Genomic DNA, 22772 nt, shown 5'->3' on the forward strand with positions numbered 1-22772 from the left:
CGCCACCCCACCAAGGGATAAAACATCTGAATCATTATGAAATGCTCGTAAAAACTTAAAACGTTAGCTATATTATACAGGGTGTTTTTTTTACTCGAAAAAGTGATTATTTTCAAAAACTATGTTTTCTAGAAAGTTGAAATTTGTACTGTACATTATACGTGCCGGGGGACATTTTCTACCAAAATTGCATCTAAATCGAAAAATATTTTCACGTTTTTTGAAAATTTAAATTTTAACCGCTAGGTGCTAGAGAGCTGCAGAGCAGCGAAAATACCATACCGTTTCCGCTCCGTTTTGTTTCCCGGTATGTTACATGAATCCGTTTCCGGTCCGCTTTGTTTCTCGTCCGTTGTTTCCGTCCGTTTCCGGTCCGTTTAGTTTCTCGTCCGTTTTTTCCTTCCGTTTCCGGTCCGCTTTGTTTCTCGTCCGTTATTTCGTTCCGTTTCCGCTCCGGTTTATTTCTAGCCCAATATTTCCGTCCGTTTCCGCTCCGGTTTATTTCTAGCCCATTATTTCCGTCCGTTTCCGCTCCGTTTTATTTCTAGCCCATTATTTCCGTCCGTTTCCGCTCCGGTTTATTTCTATCCCATTATTTCCGTCCATTTCCGCTCCGTTTTGTTTGTCGCCTATCATTTCGGTCCGTTTCCGCTACGTTTCATTTATCGTCAATATTTTCCGTCCGTTTCCGCTCCGTATGTTTCTCCGATATTATTTCCGTTCGTGTTCCGCTCAGTTTAATTAATCGTCTATATTACTTAATATTTATTTCCGCTCCCGTTTTATATTTTGCTTTCCCTCAGTATACACTCTTTTTAGAAACGTTTACTGGGCGCCGCCATTATCGTACAGACAACCAACAAGCAAGCCCTCTACCGCAGAAATTTCATCCCCCCAAAACCGGTTTTCTCATCACCCTCCCCGTAATGGCGGTCGATTTGGGAAGGCGCGTTTCAGAGTCTATAGTCTTCAAAAATGAGGAAAAATTATTTTATTTTCCGGAATACAGAAATTTACAGAAACAATTATTATTTTTATTGAATTGAATGTAAAACTAAAACTTTACCGCAAGCCGGGTCACCCCGCCAATTTATTCCCCCTTTTTCGCTAAACGGAAATTTGCTCCGATTCCGTTCCGTTACAAAGATTTTTCGAAAATTTGCTCCGATCCCGTTCCGTTACAACGATTTTTCGGAAATTTGCTCCGATCCCGTTCCGTTACAAAGATTTTTCGGAAATTTGCTCCGATCCCGTTCCGTTACAAAGATTTTTCGGAAATTTGCTCCGATCCCGTTCCGTTACAACGATTTTTCGGAAATTTGCTCCGATTCCGTTCCGTTACAACAAATTTTCGGAAATTTGCTCCGATTCCGTTCCGTTACAACAAATTTTCGGAAATTTGCTCCGAATCCATTCCGTTCCTCTACTTTCTTATAAATTAGCTCCGATTCCGTTCCAGCGCCGCGGAACGGAACGGAGTCCGCGGAAACGGAATAATTTCCGCTCCGTTGCAGCTCTCTACTAGGTGCTATAAGAAAATTGTCGATGAGAAAACGTACAAATAGCGTTGGCGCGAAAAAATCGACGTCTTTTTCACTGAAAAAATACGACTTGAAAAAGTGACAAGTTGGTCAAGCTAAAATAACTTTTTTTGAATTCCATTGGGAGAGTAGTGTAACTTTATGAAAATCAGAAATTTGTTAATCTGGTGTTTAATGCAATAAACACCGCTGAAAAATTGAGGAGACAATGGCGAAGAAGGTATTACACGATTTAATTTCGTAGGATGAAAAATGCGGTTGAGACCCTTGAAGAGCTGCGTCAACGAATTGTAAGCGCTTGCCGGGAAGTAACCCCGGAAATGATTCAAGCCGCCTTCGACAATATGAATGTTGGCGTCCAAGCCTGCCGAAGGTGGTATTTTAGAAACCCACTTATAAATTTTGTTGTAAGTAGATAAATAAAATGTGTCTTTGTTTTTTGAAAAAATTAGAATTTTTCATCCTACGAAATTTAATCGTGTAATACCTTCTTCGCCATTGTCTCCTCAATTTTTCAGCGGTGTTTATTGCATTAAACACCAGATTAACAAATTTCTGACTTTCATAAAGTTACACTACTCTCCCAATGGTATTCAAAAAAAGTTATTTTAGCTTTCCCAACTTGTCACTTTTTCAAGTCGTATTTTGTCAGTGAAAAAGACGTCTATTTTTTCGCGCCAACGCTATTTGTACGTTTTCGGTGACGCTCTACAATTTTCTCTTTGACAATTTTTTTCTTATAGCATCTAGCGGTTAAAATTTAAATTTTCAAAAAACGTGAAAATATTTTTCGATGTAGATGCAATTTTCGTAGAAAGTGTCCCCCGGCACGTATAATGTACAGTACAAATTTCAACTTTCTAGAAAACAAAGTTTTATAAAAAATTCACTTTTTCGAGCAAAAAAAAAACACCCTGTATAATAGAACCACAATTATTATTTCTGTTACCGCGTTTCGTTAAAAATAGATTAAAAAAATGTTACTGTTTACGATTTATGTTTAGAAAGTGGTAGTTTCTTTGTGAACCATAAGATATGAAAACTAGAGGCGTTTTCTGTTTATTCCAAGACGGCCAAAATCAATTGTATCTTTTTGTTCGATCAATCATGAAAGAATTCATAACAGCTCCAAATATCTTTTAACTAAATTTTGTCTCCAGAGAACACGACTTTCTTGACAACTAGCTTTTGAGACAACTTCCAAACATAAACCTCGTCACATTTTCTATTTGGATTTATATAATAATAAAATTTAATTATCAATTGTGAACTTTAATTTAAGGAGTAACGCCACGCTTTTCGAAATATCACCTTAAACGTTGATCCGTCCACTACGTACAAACGAGCACAAATGGATATTTCTGTTTCGGTGTTAATCTTTCCAATCAAAAATTGGTCAACATTTTCAAGCTACACAGGGTGTTAACTAAAAAACTGTACAGGGCCAATAATTCAAAATGTTTTTTGCTAGGAATTTGAAATTTTCAGGCCACAAGCGTGACAACGGAATTTTCCCTGACCTTGAACCATGTCTTCAAGGTAATTTAAAATTTATCTCGAGAACCATTAGAGATACAAAGTTCGTTTCAAATAGAAAAGTGTTCCCCTTCACATTTTAGGTGATCCTTCCTTATTGGACCAATAACAAGTCGAGATAATTTAAACATAACTATGAAGGTCGCGATGAAATTAATGTACCAGAGACCAGGTTGAAGGCCTAATAACTCGAAAAATAATCATGCTGGAGTATCACAAATTGCTAGTCACACTCATCTGGTAGGGCGTCTTTAGAATTTGCAAACTCCGATGACTTTAGCTCCTGGTTCAAGGCCATACAAAGTTTACCTAGATAACCAATGGATTAAGAGAAATGGTTCCAATTTGAAAGGTTTTCATCGTGGTGTTTTGCATCGGGTTAAAGACATTTAGACTCAAAATTTTAATTTACACCCTTTTCAAATTGGAACTATTTCTCTAAATAATTGGTATTCGATATGAACTTTCAATGACCTTGAATCTTGAGTTGAAGGTCATCCGAGTTTGCAAATTCTATAGACCCTACCAAATAAGTATGTCTAGCAAATTTTGATACTCTAGCATGAGTACGTTTCGAGTTAATAGCCCTTCAACCTGGTCTCTAGTACATTTTTTATCACGACCTTCCTGTTTTTGTCTAAATTCCCTAGACTTGTTATTGGTCAAATAAGGTGATATTAAAACTATTTAGATCTAAAATGTGACGGAGAACACTTTTCTAATTGACGCCAACTTTGTATCTCGAATGTTTCTCGAGATAAATTTTAAATAACATTGAAGACATGGTTTAAGGTCATGGAAATTTCCGTTATCAAGTGACCCCCGCACGTTTAATGTGTCTTGAAAATTTCAAATTCCTAGCTAAAACACATTGAGTTATTGGCCCTGTACCGTTTTCAGTTAACACCCTGTATAGATTAATACTGGGCAAATAATTTACTTTGAGTAAATCGGATGTGCATTTATAATTTTGATTCGGTTATCAGATTTCAAGAAGTTAATGTAGACTTTATTTTACACCAAAATGTGTCCGCCGCCATTTTGTAGAAAATAGGACTGCGTGCTTGTTTACAAGAAGGCAGTATACATGGTACAGTAAGAAATGTACCATTTAATTTGATATTGCCCGACCAACCGGCCAGAAGGTCAGCGAACAGAATATTAGTAAAAACATACAAATAATATAAATGCAATATTAACACAACATTGAGAGGTCGTTATTTAACTGAAAAAAAAATGTTTTAACAATCTAAGCGATAAATGAATAGAGTTATATGCAGTCATATATTAACATATTTAAAATCTGTCCCGTCAGACTCAAAAGGTAAAAAGCATTCTGTAGCAGGAAACTAAGATATTGTAGGAACATGAGAGGAATATAGCAATGTCAAAACGTGATTTTAAACCCGTGACAATGAACATAATAGACCTTTTAAAACATCAACGGTAAACTTGTGAGAGCGTAAACGGTGTGGGGTGGCGGAGTGGTTAGCACCTTCACCTCGCAGCAAGAGGAGCCGGGTTCGATCCCAGCTTCTGGTACTGGGTGAAAACTCGGAACAACTCCTCCTGCGGTAAGTTGCCAGTTCTCTCCCACTAGATTTCCATAAGCTTTTCGGTTACCCCTTCCATAAAACCTTGATGTTAAAGGTAATAGTAAGTGTAGGGAGCTGTTGGCTCGCATGGCATGAAGGGCTTGCCACCACCCTCCTACGCATTGTAACCCTGAATTAATGGCTTTATAAGTCGACTGATGACTTCGACCTAAGGTGGTGGCAAGGGTATTAGCCTAGCTGATTATTAGCTTTATTCTTTACAATCTACAAATAACCTGTCAAATATAAATGTTAAGGTTAACATACCCAACAACTGGTTTGGTGAAATGTAAACGTTTTCGAGAGTCTTCGATAACTTTGGACAGAATGTCATTTGGTCTCAGAATATAACCAACGAACTGTCCCCACCACCATGCTATAGGATCGACTCCAGTTTCCACTAGTTCGTCTTTAATCTCGCTCGGAAGATGCATTATTTTACCTCGTCCAATGTCACCTTTAAAGAAGAGTAAAGCGAAGCATATTATTTCATTTAGAAATCAAGTAAACAACGGTTGGTGTTCCTCATTTAAAAAAGAAGTAAGTATATTTTGAAAACCTCTTCTAATTCCAGCGGAGCAACGAAATATTATCTAGGTGGACTTGTTGTCTAATAGAATTTAAAGATGCTATGCTTAGAGATATTGAATTATCTACTATGTCATTCCACGGGAACTCCACTAACGACGTCATTATGGGTAAACAAATTATATTCTAATTTTTTACACAATTTCTTCTACATTGGAAATAGACAATTCTGAAAATTTAACTGACAATTAGAAGTAGCTTTAGAATACCACCAGAGGTTGTATAATGATCAAATTACTCTAAAATTAAAAAAAAATATCAAAACCGGGTTCTTTGACCACATAAACATTAACAGATTTTCAAAAGTTCAACCTCGACCTCTTTTTGACTCCACCTTTATCTGTTGGGTGTTTTCATTTGGTAGATAATAAGGTAGGCATTTAAAAAATATATATTTATAGCTAATCGAAGGATATTTAGCTTTAAAGTTTTAGAAGCAGCGGATAACTGATAATTAAATATTATTAATTTTTAGTGATAGTTTTATGATCAGCTGCACAGTTTTTATTTTCAAGGTCGTAAGTTTGATCTCAGAAGCAAAAATACCAATAAGGTATCCACTCAAAACATAATTATAAAATAATAAATTAAATACACACTATTAACAGGCGTTCCAAGCGTTTCTTCATTTCGTTTGAAGTTTCCATCTTTGCAAGTGTCACTCAGAGGTCGAAAGCCAACGCTGGTCCAGTCTCTGTCCGGCGTATAATGCCACTTAGACGTCACAAGTACCACTCTCCTTCCGGCGTAATAGGCTTCGACGAAGCATGACATGGCGTCGTGGACTCCGGAAGCGAATCCGGCCTGAACTGTCAGTTCGCAAAGAAGTACTTTGTTCGGGTCGCAGTTTGCAGGGTCGTTCTGTATAAATGGAAAATGGCGCGAATGGAGTTCCTTATTGGCAATTATCTGTATCATTACACAGGGGAATTGGCAAGCCAAATATGCTTTAAAATCAAAATAGCACTTTCATCTCATTGCGTTACTCAGAAACGTTTTCTCAAAAATGCTCAGGTAACTCTTAAGACGTTTAAAGCAAGTGTCGGCTCGACGTCAAGTAGCTTTTTTTTCAACAGATGTCGTTATCATCGACATCAAAACAATGCGATAACTATAGGAACCACTCGCGTTGATTGGATAGTTGGTAAATTGGTCAATAACATACATTACAGCAATTATAAACAATACTTTTACATGGGATATTTAATTTAGTTTTAAGTCCTCTAAATAGTGTATAAGTTGTTTAAATAAAATACTCTACAATGGCTCTCTGACGACTTTATCATTTGGCTATTTTGTATTTAACTTCCTGGGCCATTAATAGATGGCACCACGGTCTCCACTACAGTCGCTTTTTCCCGAAGAATCGGATAAATTCATGGCCACCTCTAATAACAGGGGCCTTTTCATAATACAGGTGGCAATAATAGAATAATAAAACGAAATCCGACGGGCTAAACACTGTCAGATGGCCTGTACACCAATTAGGGGTACTCAATAAAGGTACAGACTCAAGTTTACGCGTAATCTCATTACTATAGTCAAAGTTACGGGCTTGTACACCGATTACGCGGAGTGACTAGCCCCTCGCGAAAATCGAAACTTAATTATATAGAAAAATAATTACCGACCGATCCATTGCTTTCAGATTAGTACTTTGAAAACAGATTTTCAATTTCAAATCAACTTTAGATTTCAAATCCAGTTTCGATTTCAAATCCAGTTTCGATTTCCGACCCAATTTGTGATTTCAAATTCAAATCCAATTTTCGAATTCAAATGGCATTTTCGATTTCAAATCCAATTTTCGATTTCAAATCCAATGGTCTATTTCAAATACAATTTTTAATTTCAAATACAATTTCTGATTTCAAATCCAATGGTCAATTTCGAATACAATTTCTGATTTCAAATCCAATGGTCAATTTCAAATACAATTTCTGATTTCCAATCCAATGGTCAATTTCAAATACGATTTCAAATAAAAATTTCAGATTTGAATCCTTTTCGATGTAAAAAAAAAGTCCAAAGAGGCTTAATGCGTACACTATGAAGTAACGAACCTGAAAGTGGAATATTTTTTTTTGAATCCTCCGAGTGATATTTTGAAGTTGAAGTTTTTTATTGACAATTAAATCGTTCTTCGTTTCAAGAGTATCAATGTTAATTTCTAAATAACTGAAAGATGAAAATTTCAAAAAAAAAAACTTATACACAGCCCAAACAGCCGTCAAAAGCTAAGGAGACAATGAGAATAGTGCGTAGTACGACGTCTCTCCTTGTCTGGGATGTGCAGTGACGTAACTAGAGATGTTTTCACACAATGCGAAATGAGAATATGGAATTGTATTAGCCTAGTTACGCCCTGCAGTGGGTGCTAGTTTCGCACTAAGAATGTGTTTGGTGTTCCGCTTATAGCGTGCGTAATACCATATTTTGTGCTTCTCCAAACCAACATCCTGCCAGCTAGTAACAACAAACACAGCACCCCACACAAGGAGAACGCAACCCGACAAAAGTCGTGCATTTTCTTGTGTACAGTTTTCATTCGTTAGACGCTTTAGCGCCTGCTGCCGTCGGAAGGGGACACTTGGGAATTTGCCTTCCCCCTTTCCGTAAAATGTTCAGCGTAAAGGTTCGTCCAATGAAATGTGTACGCAACACTGCGTTAGCGTGTTTAAAGGCTAGCTGCGTTTTCCTTGTGTGTTGGCTGAGCAGAGAAAATCGTGATGCGATTACTGACCTCATTTAGCTCTAAATTATTTCTAACGCAATTGTGACGGGTACAGTAAGAAAAATTCCCCAAAAATAGGAAAGCAGTGTAATTATATGAAGGCATTAACACATATTGGAAACATTGAAAATATGAGAGGTGTGGTAACTTTGTAGTTGTTTGATTTGCCGGTTTAAGTTATTTTCTTTAAAGAAAAATGCCTTACTTGATAAACTCTCCGCTCAATTTGTCGAGTCTGTTCAAAAGGCCATCTACTTTGGGTAAATCTTTCTGTAACTCTCTAATTCGCCTAGACTCGCTTCTGATGTACTTGGAGAGGTCTCTCAGAGCAGATCGGCTTCGTTCTAGGATCTCCAGATTGGCGCGGTCGACACCTTAAACAATAAAAAGGTTTTTAAAAGATTTTTCAAACCGATGACAGTAGAAGCAAGAACGAATGAGCGTGAACTTTTAATACGCGGAGGTAGCACCCAGGTCACCTCGTGTTTTGCCGGAGAAAAACTACGTCTCATCTATTCCCAGATAAAGGGGGAAGAAACACACACAGCGCTTTCACTTTGGAAATTAATTTTTTTTTCTATACTAGGTAGCCGAAATATTCCCTCTTAAATGTTAAAAATTCCCCGAAATTTTAGCTGTACTCCAAATACTGTCATTTTGGCTCTTGATAAAGAAGATACAGAATTCAATGTTACTTTTCTTACTCTTCCATTTATACTGCCTTCTTATAGCAATCATGCTAGCAGTCGATCGTACTTTTACAAAATGGCGGGCATCACACTTTGGCGTAAAATACATTTTGTAAAAGCTATTCTGTACAATTGGGGTGGCGGAATAGTTAGCACTTTCACCTCGCAGCAAGAGATGCTAGGTGCGATCCCAGCTTGTGGCACTGGGTGAAAACTCGTAACAACTCCTTCCACGTTGAGTACTTGTTTAAGAGGTTTTCCCCGGAACTCTACAGTTTCCCCTTTCATAAATTTTTTTGAGGTTAACGGTAATAGCTAGTGTATAGGGAGCTGCTGTCTCGTGTGGCGTGAAGGGCTTGCCACCACCCGCCTACGCCTGAATTAATGGCTTTAAAAGTCGCATGATGACTTAGGCCTAGGGTGGTGCCTTGGGTATTAGTTAAGCTAGAAGACACCACCTGTGCACAGCCCATAGGTGGTTTATTCTAACTTAACTGATCGTATATACTATTCTCCACCACACTCACCCTTTACAGCTTTCCGTTGATACGCAACGAGTTTTGAAATTTTTAATGTTTAGGCTTATTTCTCTTTTAGATATAACAGTCGTCAGCCAGATTTCCCGCACGGTACTTTCCAAATAGAACGAAACCGGTCTACCGTTTGAATTTCTGGCTATTTTGTTTAGTTTTTATGTAGTTTATTACTCGAAGATCTATTTGATCCAAGTTTTCACGTTTTTTGCTCGAAGACCTATTGGGTACGAGTTAGTAGTAAGTTTTTTAATTTCTTCAAATTTGTTTAGGATTTAGCTATATTATCCCTTTTAATTATGGACTAATCTACTTTTTCGCGTATTTTATCATCCAAAATATGTGTATGACGTGAGCGCCCCTAGCGGATTATTATTTTTAGTATAGTCAATATAACAACCGAGCGTGGCGCTGAACTCCTACACGTTATGGTTCCGTTTATAGGGGGAAAATCCTTGCTCGCGGAATTTCGACGAATGTGTTGGCCGCTGTAGCGCGAACAGCGCGTGATCAAAGTTGGCCGTGCCTTTGGTATTAGCCTAGCTGATTATTTTTTATTATTATTAATTACCGAAGCCTCGTAAGATAAGTGAAACTTACCAATGCTTTTTGTAAAAGAAACGGACGTCTCGTTGCAATTTTTTCTACAATAAAAATATTAATTTTAGATGAGTTCATAGAAAAACAGGAAATAAAATATTTTATATAGATTTGTTTTCTTTGATATTTCTATTTTATTTTATGATTATTGCTTTCGTATGCACTTGAGCTTTCTATCATGATAAAATATGAAAAACAAAAGAATAGTCAGGTTTAAAAAAATTTAAATTTGGCACCGTATATTATTAGATGATAAATTGATCGATTTCAAAATTACGTATTTACCTTTACATGGTGAGGTATAGCAGGCTTATTTACCCGCTTTTATACCCTAACATGGCGGCGTATTTTCACGTGCAAAATTAATTTTAAGATCACCAATTGATAAACCAAAGGGAAAACGGTCAAGGCCTAACTTACGTTCTTTATAATCAATTGAAAATTTTAAAAGCGGAAAGCTTTATGATTAGAAAGTAATATATGTAGGTGTTATCAGAAATATATAATCTGTCATTTACGAGAGATGTATCACTACTCAGTTACTATAAAAGTTTATAAATTCTAGTAAATTAATATCAGAAGTTTATAGAGAATAGTATTCATCTCTCTATATTGCTAACGCTATTCCGGGACATTCTCCAAAAAATCATCCAACGCTCTGAACCCGACCGTTTTCGACTTCCCACAAATTACCCAAATTTATATTGGATTGATTTAGTGTTCGTTGGGGGATCCCGACCCCATCGACCAAAAATTCAGTCAGAGTTGGCCATTTATCGGGGCTAAGGTTTTCGTAATTTTTAACGGTTGCATCCCACTAAAAATAGAGATATGTTCCTCCCCCCCCTCTTTACGAGGGCGATTATGTAATGAGTCGATATATATATATCGAAGTGGGACTATTGCTGTCGTTAAGTGTTGTATGCTTGTATGCTTGTTTGTTTGTTTGTTTGTCGTGGAAAGCGACGACACGGTAGATGGAGCTGCGAAAAATAATTTATTCCAGGCGACACCGGGATTCGAACCCAGATTTCTGGCCGCGTAATCTCCAAAACCGACGCCTTTACCAAGCAATACACGGCGGCCTCTTCGTATTTCATGCTTGAACTTTTAACCTTGAACACTTTTATAGTTGGTGTAGGCGGTCCTGAGATTTTCCACCCCCCCTCACGCGTGCCGTTAGTTTCTGCCCCCTCCGACCAACCCCCTTAAAGGGAGAGTGACCGAAAAAAACAAGTTGGTCTCATTCGATTGAACTCTTTGACGCGCACGCAGTGCCGTTAATTTCCGCCCCCTCCGACCAACCCCCTTAAAGGGAGAGTGACCGAAAAAAACAAGTTGGTCTCAATCGTTAGAACTCTTTGGCGGGCACGCAGTGCCGTTAATTTCCGCCCCCTCCGACCAACCACCTTAAAGGGAGAGTGAACGAAAAAACAAGTTGGGTATCATTCGATAGAACTCTTAGACGCGATCGTAGTGCCGTTAATTTCCGCCCCCTCCGACCAACCACCTTAAAGGGGGAGTGACCGGAAAAAAAGTTGGTCTCATTCGATAGAACAATAAAAGTAAAAGATTGGAATCGTCTACGCTCGCGTCTACGTGAAAGAGTGAGACTAAAAAATCCAAAGCAGTCGAACTTAAGGCCTGTTGCAAAAGTCTGCTTTGCTAGAATCGCACATGTTAAATTCAATGGGCTAGCACTTTGGCTAGGGCTTTTGCAACAGGCCTTTAAGTTGCAAAGTATGCGACCATGGGGACAGAATCTCCGTCTTGCCATATTCTTAGTACATAAATACATTCTTGCAATGATATGATTCCTGCAGTTGTTAATAATCCATGTTAAATATCTGCTCTAAGAAAATACCAATTTAATCACCGAGATAATATAAAATTCGAGAATGACATTCTATTAATTTCTGGTCTGCAAAATTACATTAATGGGTATTTTTTTATGAATTTCCGAATTTACATGACTTTTGTTGCCTAAACTTCCCAAATGTTTGATATAAATTTCCTAAAATAAACACATTTGAATCGCAGTTTAAGAATTTCTTTAAATCATATTTCCACTAATTTCAATAATTTAAAAGAACTATATTTGCCGTGTTTTGCTTACCTATTTCACCTTTGATACTTTCCGTCTATCTAACGATAGGAAATCACATAGCCTCAACAGCTTTTGTATTGTTTAATTTGGTTTGCCCACCCGGGTATCCTGAGGGTGGGAGGTGGCCACTCTTTAACATAGGATGGTAAATTGTATTTCAAACGATAGTAAATCACATGGCCTCAACAGCTTTGGTATTGCTTTGCCCACCCGCGTATCCAGAGAGTGGGCGGTGCGCACTCTTTAACAAAGATTGGAAAATTATATATCAAGCAATAGGAAATCACATGGGCTCAACAGCTTTTATATCAGTTTTCCCACCCGGGTCTGCTGATGGTGGGCGGCATCCACTTTTTAACTTAGGATATATATCAAACGATAAGAAATCACGTAGCCTCACCAGCTTTTGTATTAGTTTGCCTACCTGTGTCTACTAAGGGTGTATGGGTTTGCCCACTCGAATACACTGATGTGGAACGAATATTACGGCCTGGGCCGACTGGGCCGATTTGTTTTAGCTAGGACTACAGTGTTCTACGGGCGACGCCAAGGGGGGGGGGGGGTTACTGTTACACTTTTTGTTTAAGTAACCATAACGTTTTTAATAATGCTTTGCGGGGAATAATATTTGCACCATTGGAATCTCCTTAAAAAGTACTTTAAGGGGGTCGGGAAAGGGGAGAAAAGGAGTGGCGGGGCTATTGTTCCAATTTACCTAAGATACTTATGTTCATATTTATCGTTAGTAGATGGTTGGCGGAGTGAAGATTCTCGTATATTGATCTTTTAACACTATCGAATCGGGAAAATATGGTTTACCAATAAGGAAATATTCCTCTGCAGTGTAATTTTACATTTTACATCTTGCCTAGAGGGATACTTCTCTCGCCAGAGATACATTATAAACTTCTGGTTAAACAATTGCGTTACAGCTGGGCGTGTTACCCGTTTCTCAAGAGGAGGTCCACAGCAGTCAGTTGGAAGGAAGCCGCCTAGTGACTATTGTCAGAATATAATGACTGTCATTTTCCCTTTAAAGTAGCGTGTTCGGATCCCTTTTCAAAATACAAGAGACGTTAGTGTCGTCATGTTAAGAGAAATTTGCGTGACACTCTTCATTATAGAAATTTATAGCGGATATATTGCGTAACAGTTGGCGTTCGCCAAAAAAAGCGCGGCAAAGAACATTTTTTGTTCCAAGGGACGAAAAATACCCGAAAAGAACTTCCGGAGCTTTAAGTCTATGAATAAATACATTTATAATAAAAATCTTTCATTTCAAATTTATTTCCATCACATTTTAACGCTTTCAAACTACACCCAAAAATTAACAAAAACTCTTATTTTTCGGTCTGGTTTGAAAAAACAATTAAATGCGATGTAATAATTTTGTAATCAACTATTGCTTTTAATTACGATTAAATCACTTATATTATTATTAGCTCATTTATATTACGCGCAATTATAAGAACTTAAAGTTAAGTTTATAAGCAATTGCCCGTTTTAATTATTAAATTGATCAGTAATTTTTAGCAACTTCCCAGTTTAATATATATTAATTTCAATTAATTTAATATACGAACCAACAATTTTAATAAGGCTAATTAATACACGAATCAATAATTTGAATTACGGCTTAATTTACGTACAATCCAATTAGATCTAATAATCTAAGAATTTATAAACTTTATCTCGATTATAAACGTTTCCATCTTGTATAACCTTTTAAATTTATTAGTAAAAACCACCGATTTAACCTTTAGGTTCATTTGTTATCAATCATGTGACCTTATTAACTTGCTTTTAAGCTTTTTTATTTAATTTAAACGAGGCAAAATATGACATTTTAAAAGAATAAAATTTCATCTCCTTTAACGAGATTCTGAAAGACTTGTTACTATTTCAGTGACGAAATCGATATTTTATCGTGGAAATGCCAAGATTTCTTAGAGCTTAAAAGTTGATTTGTGAAAATGTATATAATTATGTATAACCAAGTTCCGAATTTTTAATTATGAATGTTAAAATACGCGTATTGTAGCGTATATGAATTGCTGTGTAAATCCTTGAAGGTACGTCTGTACTGTTGATTAAACATTTCATTTTGACTGTCGTCTAAAGCGGAATTCGCATGAATCTTCAAAACCCGTTTCCCTCTCTAGTGACCATGAAAATTGTAAAGCGGGAAGCGTGAGCGGGATTTTGGTTACACGCGTAATGAGGTATGATTCTGCTCGCCCTTTTGTGCATAACAGTGATAACAGAGTTGAGCAACTGTCCGTTACGCGGGCTAGTGGAAACCAAGCATTATACACTGAGATCTGAAAGTCACGAGACTGAGGTTTATTAGGATACTCTAGACACGTGTGACTGATCTAAGGAACTTTTTCTCGGCTAAATAGCTTGTGTCTTAAATCTTATTAAAGTTGGGGCTAGTTACGTAAAAGCATAAGTAACATAATAACCATAAGTATGACACTTCCTCTTGTTTCAATGCTAATTTTCAAACCTATCTTGACTTGGGTTTGAACTTGAACTGAATGGCATTAGTATATTTCTATTTGGGAATATTTTTTACACTAGAGGGCGCAATAACTGTGAAAATCAGTTCGGTGATAATGTAGACTATTTGCCATTCTTATAGTTATTTTGTTACTTATGGTAAAACCTATATTAAACAAAAGGCATTTTTGGTTCATAAAAGTGTTGAAAATTATCGACAAAACTTTCCATTTACAATTAATTTTAGTTTAATTTTTGGAAATTTATGTAAAGAAATCTCTCTCAATCTCTCTCAGTAACAATGCCTTTAAGCGCGTCTGCGAAATGGTTAGTAATTACAGTCTCCGCTCCGTCACCCATTAAGCCGGAACCAAAAATAAAAACGCCGTCGGGATATAAAAAAGGTAACGTTGATCACGCGATGGGGAGCTAAATACGTTCAAGCAAACAAACTGGCAGATAAAGTAAATTTGAGAATACGTGTATGCAGGAGGGGGGGGGGTGGGGGGGGGGAGGTCGACGGAGTGACCTAAATTTGCAACTTAACCGACTGTACAGAGAGGTGCCAGCTTATATTCGAGCACACCAGCGGAAGAACAGCCCACTTGGGAGAGGCGAAACGGGTCGCGTGACGACTCGCCCGTGACAACGCTGCGTGACATTGGGTCAGAAATTTATATACCGGTGCTTCAAGCCTTGGCAGAAAGGTATAGCGGTATTTTTTATTAGTAAAAACAGAAGTATATAAGCGTGCCTCTAACGACATAAGTGTTTTATAACGCTATTAAATTGGAGTACCTACCAAATTGGTGTCTAAACTTGAGATGACTTTGTTTATATTAGATTTTTTTTTATTTTAAGTGTTTAATATATTTTCGGTATAAGATTGTCAAGGTCTAGATCACAATTCTCGATGACGAAATTGACATTTACTAAAGGGGCTGTTCACAAATTACTTAATGCAAACAATAATACTTTTTCGACAAACCCCTTCCCAAGTAAAAATTGGAATGACGTCACCCCCTAAATTATGTTACCACTCCTCGACCTCCTCAATTATAATAGCACAAGAAACCTTAATATTATAAAATTTCTTAAAAAAAATCAAATGTATTGAATGAGAAAAACAAGTGCTAATCTGGGACTGTAACTTAGAATAACTGATACATTTGGTTCCTTGTAGAATGATATAATAATAATCAGCTAGGCTAATACCAACGGCACCACCTTAGGCCTAAGTCATCGAGCGACTTTTAAAGCCTTTAAAGGGAATATAACCTCTGGTATTTCTGTCGCCCTCAGATGGTTCCAATATTGTCCGCTGCCTCCCACGGCTTTTCACACCTGTGGCGCTGATAATCGCTGATTGTGAAGGGAATAAAGGAAATTGATGGGGTCTTCCATAAAGAACGCGTTGGAGGTTCTATTCCCTTTAATTCGGGTGGCCGGGTTACAATGCGTAGGAGGGTGGAAATGTTGAATAAAATTTAAGTGACACTCGCCCTCTATCATTTAGTTACTCTTGTACAAACCACGCTACACCGCGCATTACAACATTTTCGAACGGGTTTCTAAGCGATGTTGCCGCCCAAGAGCGTATAAATACCGTAAAAGAACAAAACAAAATCACGTTACTACGAGCCTATAGGAGAAAGAATGCTAAAAGGGCGATGAATTGTTTTTTTTCTTATTAGTAAGAGAAAATTGGTTTCCAATCAACTTACCTAAAAATCTCCCACACATTTATTTCCGAAGTTGTAGAACAACTCCAGACATCCTGGTCCTCAGTCTGTCCGAGTTGGTGTAAGAGCCCAAGAACCACGAAGAGCATTAGCGACGCCAAGGCCCAAATCGCGTACCGGTAAGGTCTCATGGTGCGGAGCACTAGGATAAATAAATAAAACGCCTCAATAATCGGTAGTCGAAACCTGTCGCTGGCAAATGGTGAAAACGTTTCTATTAAATTTGAAACGTTATCTTAAAAGGGTCTCGCATCAGCAGTGTCACCAAAGTCTTACATAGACAATCCAAGTCTATACGTATTGTCCTTGTATTAATTATCTGAAATGGAGTTACTTACGAAATTGTCAGGAGAATGTGGCGGGACAACAGCTGACCTCCCTTTCGCGATTAACCGCGGTGAATTAAACGCGCTTGTACGGTAATAGACCAAATCCGTGTCCGTTTCGACCCCCCTCAAGCAAAGAGTTTGTTGTTACCTCCCATTTAGCTGGCCTTAAAAACGAAATAGCCAACTGAAAACATCATATATATCAAAACGTCTAGGCGCCTCTTCGTTTTTAATAAAATACAATAGTTTATTTTATCACCAAATCACGGTTCTATTCTTCCCTACTGTACACATTTTTCAGTTATAATCTAACCACCGTGATATTAACCCAATAGATTTATATTACAACTAACTCTTAAAATATTATTAGTAAAGAATGTTAAGTTTACGTGTTCAACACAGTGGCGTAGCTTCAGATTTTGGGCCCGCCAGCAACTAGACCCCATGGGCCCTTTTTTGGAATTTACACTATGGTCCTAAATTTGAATGCCCGCCCCCGCCTATAGGCCACATTGCGGGCTCTGCTCCCCCGTAGCTACGCCACTGGTTCAACATGAAATTACATAGAAGCCATTAAACCTATTACTATTATTAAATATCTTATATTAAAACCTTCAAGTGTATTTACTGCCCTAAGATATTCTGAGCTACAACAATATAAAATTTTCATAAGTACAATTAAACTGGAGAATATCTCATGGTAATTTTATTTTTTATCGCGTTTTACAAGACGCTATTTTCTCTCGCGGCACGTTTTTAAAATTTCGGGTTTTTTAAATGAAAAAGTAGGTTTAAAATATCGGATTGAAAAAGGCCACAGTTCGAAACGTCTCTGTAAATTAAATTATTATTGTCAATACTAGATTTAATATTTAATTATCAAAATTTTACACCCGGTACTTTATGGACGTGTACCACGAGTTTACCTTTTGGACTAAATGGTTTCCCGTTATTAGCCGAACCAACTAAGGCATTCTACTTAAAAGCGCGTTTATTTATTTAAGTTTCCAGCGCCGCTATCCATCACGGGAACGAAAACATCAGCACCGTTCTTATCGTTTTTCACTAACTTCGCGTCGTATCTAGTTTCTAGGCGTGACTCGAAATGTTGAAATTTCTAATGAGGAAGAAATGAGGAAATAACGGCGGAGTCGAGTTCAAGTTCCCTTTTTATTTACGTCATTTTTCCTCGCATGGTATCCGACTTTTTCTTTCCAGCTGCGTAAGTTTAATAACAAGGGAAGTTTCATGTTTCTCTAGGAAATAACAATAAAAACCACCGTATTTACGCTGCAAGGCCGCCAGAATTAATGTTGTTACTATCATATGAAATATAATTACCCACACGTACGCCATTAAGTTCTGTTTTTAAAGAATTCACTTCGAACTCAGTGATGAAAAACACATCTAATCATCATCTTTCTAAAATAGAGAATTAAATCGGAAGTTTGAATTTTAATTTTTTTATCTATTACGCGTAAAAATACCGTTACTTACAGTATGAAATTAGTAATCAACGAGTAATTAGCATGAATTCGCCAGGAAAAAGAACACCTGCATTTTTTTTAAATGTTTTCGTAAGATTTCCAACCACTAATTGCCACACGTACAAAATTAGTACCAACTCTCTCTCAAATAAAACACCTGCGCGTAGCATTTTTCACCTTTTTTCAGTGACTATCTCAACCAACCAAGAAATAATTTATTTATACTAAGGGAGAATGACTATGCTGAGATGATTAAGGGCCATCATGCTCTACCATTCCATCCAAGGACCTAGAGGTCGGTAACGGTTAATCATTATCCATGATTAAATTGATTTTTTTGGGAAAAAAATGTAAACAAAGAAATTTACCGGATAATATTTCGGAAAATGGTTAAAAAAAAATGTATTATTCGTAAAATTTGAGCTTTTTATCGAAAAAAACGTCTTTTTTCCGATTAATTTTACAAATTTATCGAAAAAATTAATCGGATAATACAGAAATATAAATTACTTGATCAAAACATTTTACGAATAATTTTGAGAGCTTTATCTATTGAATAAAAGTTAACCATCCCTGACCAGGGCCGGGTTTACTGAAAGGTTTCGTAAAATTTCATCATTTTATACAAATAATAAAATCTTCAGTAATATTACATTACACTAGCAATTTAATTCTTGTTTTACTTATTTATAAGAACCAGTATTATCAGTTTTTTAGAGGAAAACTAAATAATCGGGTGCAATAGACGCTTCAATAAATCATCCTCTAAGGAAATCGCCAAGAAGTAATATTTCCGAGAGCCAGGACTTGGAGGTCACTCTTTATATAGTGCTTGTCAAAATAATTGAAATTTTTAGCTTTACGACAGCAAAAAGCGTTTTAACCAGGAAGCTTTTTTTGTATTACGGCTAGGCAAAAACACGACGTTCTGTTTACAGGTGAAAAGTTTCCATTATTTCCACAAGCACTATTAAAACAATACCTTGCTGGTCCTGGCTCTCGGAAATATTACTTCTTGTCGATTTCCTTGAGTATCTATGTCATTACCCAAAGGTTTCCAATATTTGACTTTTGATATTTTCGGCACTGCTTAGTGGGTTCATTTTGGAAGTAATCCCTTAAATAGTTGGGATCTTCCGTAAAGAACGCGTTGGAGGATATATTCCTTGTAATGAAGAGTTTTTGTTAGGTAATTTAAAATATGAACTTCCGAAGGTGTATCAAATTTCATTATTGCAGGGCTCCCACCAAAGGAGGGGTTATATAACCACCGTGTCTGTCTGTGGGTCTGTCTGTCAGGCCTGCGAACGCGTTCGCATTTTCGGTGCAAAGTGTAATCACTGCGTACGCAGTTTCTCGAGATCTCTGTGTTCGCAGTTTCTCGAAGGGTTGGCAAAACCACCGTGTGGGTGAGCGCTGTTGTAACTACTTAATTTATAATATTCTGAATAAATTAAACTCGATTGTTTCGTCTCAATTATTTAAATTAAAATTAAAATTTTATACCGGGCAGGGTTTGAACCGAGAATACGTTTTTCGTAAATAACTCTGAATTGCGGAGATATCTTTGGGGTCGTGTCGAGAAATTAATACCACTAGGGACCATTCTTCCGAGGAGAGGTATATTTTGACTTGCCAACTTGTTTATTATAAGATTTTAATATATTTTTGTGACAGACATTTTGAACCGCCCTAAATGGCCCTCGGAGCGGTCCGGTTTCCAAGAATGAGGAAGTGTCCTCTAATGTCAGAAGGGGCCCAAATCGAATGTCGAGGGCGGGCCTCAGAGAACTTGGGCGTTAGGTCGTAGCCGCGGCGTGTTGAATAATGCAAAAAAGGGCCAGTTGCAAATTTTGAAACTGATGGCGAAATCACCCATTGCCGTTCATCAAACTAAGAATCCTGCCTCGGGACACTTTATTTGGGTCGACACAATATTTTTAGATAGAAATTAGCTGTTTTCTTTGACCATTTTTACAGGCCCTAAATGGGTTAGAGTGTGCAATAACTGGTGGCTTAACCGGGGAGTCGGGGTCCGGCTCTTGTAACCCATAAAGGCGGTGGCGCACTGGAAGATGTTAGCTCTGATTAAATGGTCCTATCTCCACCTCCGACTTCGGTCAGGTTTGGGCTGGAAACTGATCTTCGGTTCAGGCTAACGGAGAGGGTCCTTGAAAACTGGCCGCCTCGGAGGATTGGGTAGCCTGCTGCGGGGCGGCGGGCCTCCGTATGAGGGCACGGTGGTCCTGTTTTCCCGCCTTTTGGAGCACATCGGGATCTCCGGTGCCAGCTGTGCCGGGTAATGTGGACCGCTGTGTGCTCGTCGTTCCCCTTTAGGAGCTATCTCCAAAGGGTTTGACTGTTTTCCTACGTATAGGTAGGGTGTCGGTTGGAGTTGCTACAGCATCGACTCTTAATCCCACTGCTGTGTGCGAAGTGGGAAATGGTCCACCCATTGCTGCACCTTCTGCTGGGTTGAGTGGCTTGCGTCAAAGGTGCGACCATCAGTATAGTAGGGTACTACTACCCATGCTGGATTTGTCACCTGTCCGGGCTAGGTCGACGCTGACGTAGGGCACTATGATGATCGACCTCCGATGGTATGGTCTCTGTTACTAGGTACATCGGGCTATAAATCCTGATAACAGTTTTTCTCTGAACGTTTTAAGGCCGATACTAGACAATTTCTTTACTTTCAATTTATACTTAAGTTTGTAAACTCATCTTGATATGTTTTAACAAAAAATCCGTTGTATTGCAATGTTGGAATAACAACGTTTTAAAATGACCAGAACATTTATAATAATAAATATTAACGAATGCATGATAAAATTTTAATTACCGGAATGTTTACAAATCTTTAAACTCCCCTGACCTTTGGCAGCCGTGATTTTACCTACTTACATTTTCTAGCAAAAGCATGCAGTGTTATACCAAGCATTGATCTATTTATATATATATAGAATGTTTATATTCCGTCGTTTTTTACCTTCGCTCCCGTTGCAGCTCTAGGATAAGAACCTGGCCCCTCCCCTTAAATTTCAATCAACTCCAGGCGGCGCATTATTGGCTCCCTAAATATTACGTCCTCTTGACGCGATTGACATTCGCGTGAAAGACACGTTAAATAAGAACGCCTCCTTTTCCATTTCCTCCCCCTTTAGCTGATTGCCCTGGTTCATGATGCGTCGCGACTGACGGAATATAAACATTATCTCTATATATAAATAGATCAATTCTTGGCAGGGCCGGACTGGCTAGTAGTTGACCTCACAGGGCTCCATCTCCCATTACTGCAAAATGTTTCCTCTTTGGCCCCCAATTTGAGTTGGCCAGTCCGGGCCTGATTCTTGGTTATACCACGGACTGTAAATTTTAGAGGACGAGTAAAGCGTTGCCTTCCCCTGTAGAATTTTGGTTTCCCCGCGCATCAATCACTTCGAAATAGAGAGAGAGAGTCCGTCAAGGTCATTTGTACCAGGCATAGAGCTAGTCCCCCCCCCCCCCCCCCCACGCATGTTATCTGGAAATCTGGCCGACCGAAAGACAAGCGCTTTAGTTAATGACCTTGAGCGACTTCCGTCAGCCTGATCGGTGAACGAGGCGTAAAATACCCCGTGAATACCGGTCCTCTAAAATTTACAGTCCGTGGTTATACTGAGTGCGAAAGAAATAGAAGAGAAGACTCACCGGAAGAGATGTATCTACATTTCGGCGACAGAGAAAAATGTCCGGGCCTGTGGTGGCACATCCGTTTCTTGAGACGTTTAATCCTTCCTCTCTGCTGTTTTCGTCTGTTCTGTTAAGATAGAACTTAGCTTCAATAACTTGAAAACACCGTTTTTGGGTACTATAATTTGTTTTCTAATATCAATCAAATGTTACAACCCTTTTGAAAATGTTCAAATTGAATTTGTCCAATATTAACAACCTATTTATTTTATCAGGATCAGTATCTCAAACTTCAAATGTTTATGAAAACATCTACAGCCAAATGAGGGCAGCTAAAGAGCAGTTTAGTTTAGTTTTGTGGCTTAACTATGAGAGCACTACCAGGAACTCGCAAGTAAGATATTGTTTACCAAATAAAATTCGATGGAAATTATGATTTAGCATCATAGACCGTTTCAATCCAGATCAATTTGCGTAGAAAGTGTCCGCTGCTCAGGGATTCTTCAATTATTTTAAAGAAAAACAAATTTTTAGTGTTGTTAATTTTCCGGAAAGATAAAATGCGGAAAATTTTCCAGAAAAGTTTCCCAAATCGGAAAAACAAAAATTTGAAACATAAATTACCTTTTAAGGGTTTTTAATGTTTTTAACTTTTTATCGATATAAAATGTCTAATATCAGTAAACATACTACAAAACATTAATAGCGTTACATTGTTAATCAGTTTAAACTAGTCTAGAGGTTTAGTTTTACTTTCAGATACGAAAAAATGGGGCGAAAATACCGCTTTATTTCAATTTGCAAACAATATACATGTATTAGACTAATCATGGAATGAAAACTTTTTTTATTTTTTTTCGGAAAAATACTGAAAATTTTCCGGAAAAAAGGGCTCGGTCATTTTCCGAGCGGGAAATTTTCCGACTTACAACACTACAAATTTCTATTTAAATACCATTTAATAATAATTTTTAGAACAGGGGTACCCAAATTTCAAGTTGAAAAGATCGCCATTTTGCTTAGAACACTCACAAACTACCCGAGGTGTTAATCTCCGATTTGCTTCAAACTTGGGTGGTTGGTAGACCTTTATGTAACTTAAAACTTGCTGAAGGGA

The 22772-nt window shown here is 37.8% G+C and overlaps 1 protein-coding gene across 7 annotated transcripts in view; it reads right to left on the bottom strand.

Moving 5' to 3' along the window:
* LOC149937212 (alpha-(1,6)-fucosyltransferase-like) overlaps positions 1 to 22772 on the bottom strand; it is a 54102-nt gene that overhangs the window by 16564 nt on the left and 14766 nt on the right. For all 7 annotated transcript variants that reach the window (XM_090153170.1, XM_090153172.1, XM_090153171.1 and 4 more), the window contains 7 exons: positions 21674 to 21782; positions 16150 to 16309; positions 9817 to 9860; positions 8200 to 8368; positions 7324 to 7438; positions 5860 to 6121; positions 4940 to 5129 (listed from right to left, as the gene is read on the bottom strand). In XM_090153170.1, coding sequence (XP_090009296.1) covers positions 4940 to 5129; positions 5860 to 6121; positions 7324 to 7438; positions 8200 to 8368; positions 9817 to 9860; positions 16150 to 16309; positions 21674 to 21734 — 1001 coding nt within the window. In that variant the 5' untranslated portion in view covers positions 21735 to 21782. The remainder of the gene's footprint in view (positions 1 to 4939; positions 5130 to 5859; positions 6122 to 7323; positions 7439 to 8199; positions 8369 to 9816; positions 9861 to 16149; positions 16310 to 21673; positions 21783 to 22772) is intronic.

This window comes from Leiobunum rupestre, chromosome 7 (assembly GCF_980474605.1).
Source record: "Leiobunum rupestre chromosome 7, qqLeiRupe1.1.hap1, whole genome shotgun sequence".
Taxonomy (NCBI): Eukaryota; Metazoa; Arthropoda; class Arachnida; order Opiliones; family Sclerosomatidae; genus Leiobunum; species Leiobunum rupestre.